Source organism: Oryzias melastigma, linkage group LG9 (genome assembly GCF_002922805.2).
Source record: "Oryzias melastigma strain HK-1 linkage group LG9, ASM292280v2, whole genome shotgun sequence".
Lineage (NCBI taxonomy): Eukaryota > Metazoa > Chordata > Actinopteri > Beloniformes > Adrianichthyidae > Oryzias > Oryzias melastigma.
Genome location: NC_050520.1, coordinates 25803633 through 25806838, shown reverse-complemented (window position 1 = coordinate 25806838; position 3206 = coordinate 25803633). Strand labels below are relative to the sequence as shown.

The 3206-nt window shown below is 40.8% G+C and overlaps 2 protein-coding genes across 3 annotated transcripts in view; both read left to right on the top strand.

Moving 5' to 3' along the window:
- The first annotated feature begins 421 nt into the window (after window positions 1-421).
- Window positions 422-1526, top strand: LOC112148953 (immediate early response gene 5-like protein). Its single transcript, XM_024276394.2, has one exon. It carries the CDS (start codon window positions 576-578, stop codon window positions 1446-1448), a length of 873 nt encoding a protein of 290 aa, XP_024132162.1. The 5' UTR covers window positions 422-575; the 3' UTR covers window positions 1449-1526.
- Window positions 1527-2008: 482 nt separating this feature from the next.
- The window catches only part of zgc:154046 (uncharacterized protein LOC562075 homolog), an 8676-nt gene continuing 7478 nt past the window's right edge, over window positions 2009-3206 (top strand). For both annotated transcript variants that reach the window (XM_024274944.2, XM_024274942.2), the window contains exon 1: window positions 2009-2359. In XM_024274944.2, coding sequence (XP_024130712.1) covers window positions 2333-2359 — 27 coding nt within the window. In that variant the 5' untranslated portion in view covers window positions 2009-2332. The remainder of the gene's footprint in view (window positions 2360-3206) is intronic.

The following is a 3206-nucleotide window of genomic DNA, read 5'->3' as shown; positions in this document are numbered from 1 at the left end:
ATTTTTTTAATCCGGGACATCACATTTAAAGCAAAGTATTCTGTTCTATACTCATTTATTACACATTTTTTGTTTCCCATCATTCCCCTTTTGGTTTAAAATTAGACATTCTATGTTTTTTTAGGTAAATTTGTTTATTTTTACTTCAAATTCTTCTCACTTTCTTAGTTATTTAAAAAGAACACTGAATAAATTATGTTTGTGCACCAATCTCTTTACTTACAAACAACTCTCTCAAAACTCTTCATTTTTGTTGTCACTGAGAGATCAGAACACGTTTTGGGAAACTGCAGCATGCCTGCTCCTCCGCGCATTTTGAATGAGAGCTGGTTGTGATATTTGCGTGTAACTGAGGCACCGCCTCCCTCCCATTGGACAATGTCTGCGTGAGGGCGTGGCGAGGAAAGATGAGAGTTGAAAATCCATGCCCTTACTGGGAAGACATGGAGCGCTATGGACACAGTCTACACCAGTCTAGTAGATATCTGTCCTAAAAAGAAAACATATTTTTTCTCTTCTTTCATTGAGTAACGATTTGAGAGACTGATAGGAAAGAACAGGCGGCCCTGTTGAGAATGGAGTGTGCATTTGACGCACAGAATTTGATCTCCATTTCTTTGAGGAAAATCCAAAGCTCCAGGACGCAGAGAGGAGGCATCAAGCTCCACAAGAACTTGCTGGTAACGTACGTTCTGCGGAACGCCAGGCAGTTTTATCTGAACAAAAACGCGTCGCAGGCGCAGAGATCGCCTCCCTACGAGGATGAAGTGGCGGTCCGCGAGAAGCAAGACTACCTGGAACTGACGGGGAGCTTCACGGAGTTGGCAGATGACTTCTACTGCAACTTTACTGGGGCTGAGGCTGACTCTTGGCACTGCGGAGCGCACCAGCCCCACGGCCAGCTGACGGAGATGCCGCACCAGGACGCATCCTCGTGCGCACTGGTCTCTCCAAACGACTCGGACCTCATGCTTTCCGAAGCCTGCTGGAGCTGTGCGGACAAATCCTGGGAGTTACCTGTCCCGAACACGCAAGCCAACCAAAAGACAGTCCTGGACTTGGACACGCATGTGGTGACTACTGTCACCAACGGTTACTTCCACTCAGACTGTTGCGCGCAACCAAAACAGCCGCAGGGCGCGCAGTGCCACAGAAAGCGAAAGATGGACACAAGTTATTTTATTGTTGACCCAGAGTTTTATTTGCCAGACTTTGTGCCAGTGCCATTCAAAAGGATGAGGAGTGACGACGATTCTCATTCAGACTCGGAGCAGTTGGACAACACAAACATCTCCAACCTGATCTCGGTGCTAGGTTCAGGTGGACTATCCGAGTTTGTGAGTTGGCAGCAGACGGACCTTGAGCAAATATTCGGGACTCAAACTATTTGTTTAAAACACACGCTGTTCACGGGCAGTGGCTGGACCAGAGCGATCGAAGCGTTTTGATTTGTATGTCTGTTTTTTTTCTTTGTATCATTTTTATTTTGTGGATTTCAAATAAACCATGACACAACTGCAATTCTCACAATCTGTGCCCTCTTATTGAAAAACACTTCTGAGTGTCAACTCATGCACCTTGAATTTAGAATTAATATGATTTCTGCAAGTGTACGTTCTCGTGCGTGGTTGGGGTACAGGAGATGTGTCTTTGGTTTGTGGGAGTAAAAAAAAGAAGAAAAAAAAATCAAAGTTACTTCTGTAGGATGTTGGGTGAGCGCCATCATGTGGCCAGTAGAAAGACGTACACCAGCTTAATGCAGAGTTTTATTTGTAAATATATTTATATTTTTCTGTCAAGGAGCTGATTTAATAAATCAATAAAATGTCCAAAACTTTAAAAAAGTATTGTGAAGGCTTTCACATCATATTTTATTGTTTTATTTTTTTCAAATTAGTTTAAAAAAACATCAATTTACATGTGTGATACTTACAGAATTTATTATTATTATTATTATTATTTATTTTGCACACTTAAGTCCCCAATAGAAAGTTTTTTTTTTATTTTTTATTTTATTTATTATTTTATTAATGCAGTAAACACATTTTCTGAAATAAAATAAATATACTAAATTAAAATAAAATAACCGAATAAAAATAATGAGCGGGAAGTTTAATGCCAGATGCGCACGTGAGCCGCAGTTTCTCTCGCGCGCGCTCTGTGTTTACAGACACACGCATTTCTGAAGCTCGTCGCTTGTTTTTGCTCCGTGGGGCCGAGGGGGGGCGGACAGCTGAGGATTCACCGTGTCCTTGAGATATGACAGCCCGAGGGTTGACCATCTTTCTTCCCGGGACAGTCGAAGACTACTTCGGCGCGCCTTTTTGACAAGATGCTGGGATTTTTCGTCAGAGCTGTGGTGAGTTTCAGGCCTTTCGTGTCTTTGAGAAGCCCACACCCCCCCGGTATAGCTTGCTGTTTTGTGGGTGGGGCGATGTCGGACAACAACATTTAAAGGTCAACGTGTAGAATTCACGTTTGTCCGATATGTTGTGATAAAAAAAGTGCATAATTCCTGTTTATTTTGAGTGGCATCGTAGCTATTTTTACGCAATGTTAGCTTGATCAAGCTGATAGCATTAGTTGACCTACTGCTAATGCTGCAATTACGTCATCCATAGAGATGCAAAATGTTTGCATACAGAAACCTTCGTTAATATGATCAACTTTTACGTTTGTGACACAGCGGCATTAAGAAGATATCAGTAATAAAACATCTTTAACAAGAGGCACTGCGAATACTTTTATTTTGAAAAAGCCAACCGGAAATGCATCTAAAGTCTGAACGTTTCATAACTAAAAACATATTCAGACGCCCTAAAATGGGATTAAAGTATCTTTTTGCTTATTTAAACTCATATTTGCATTTATTTCAAGTAATTACATTATTAAAACCCCCAATGGGTTCATTATAAAACATAAACATAAGGTGAAAGTACATGTTTTGGGTTCAAATGTTAGTCTGTTTAAATAACTACCTTAAAGGTTCCGCTGTGTCAACCTCCTATTTATAGATCAGCATAAGTTACACCAGTGGCCACAAACAAATAGTACAACAAGTCCATTCAGGTGCTTTGGTGTCAGTTTTCAAACGCCACATTATCACAACAGGAGGGAAGATATGACTTAGTAAATAATTTAAAAAGCACTTGACAAAGGTCTGGTTCTCATTTCAGGCAATTAGCAACTATATTAAAAAATACAGG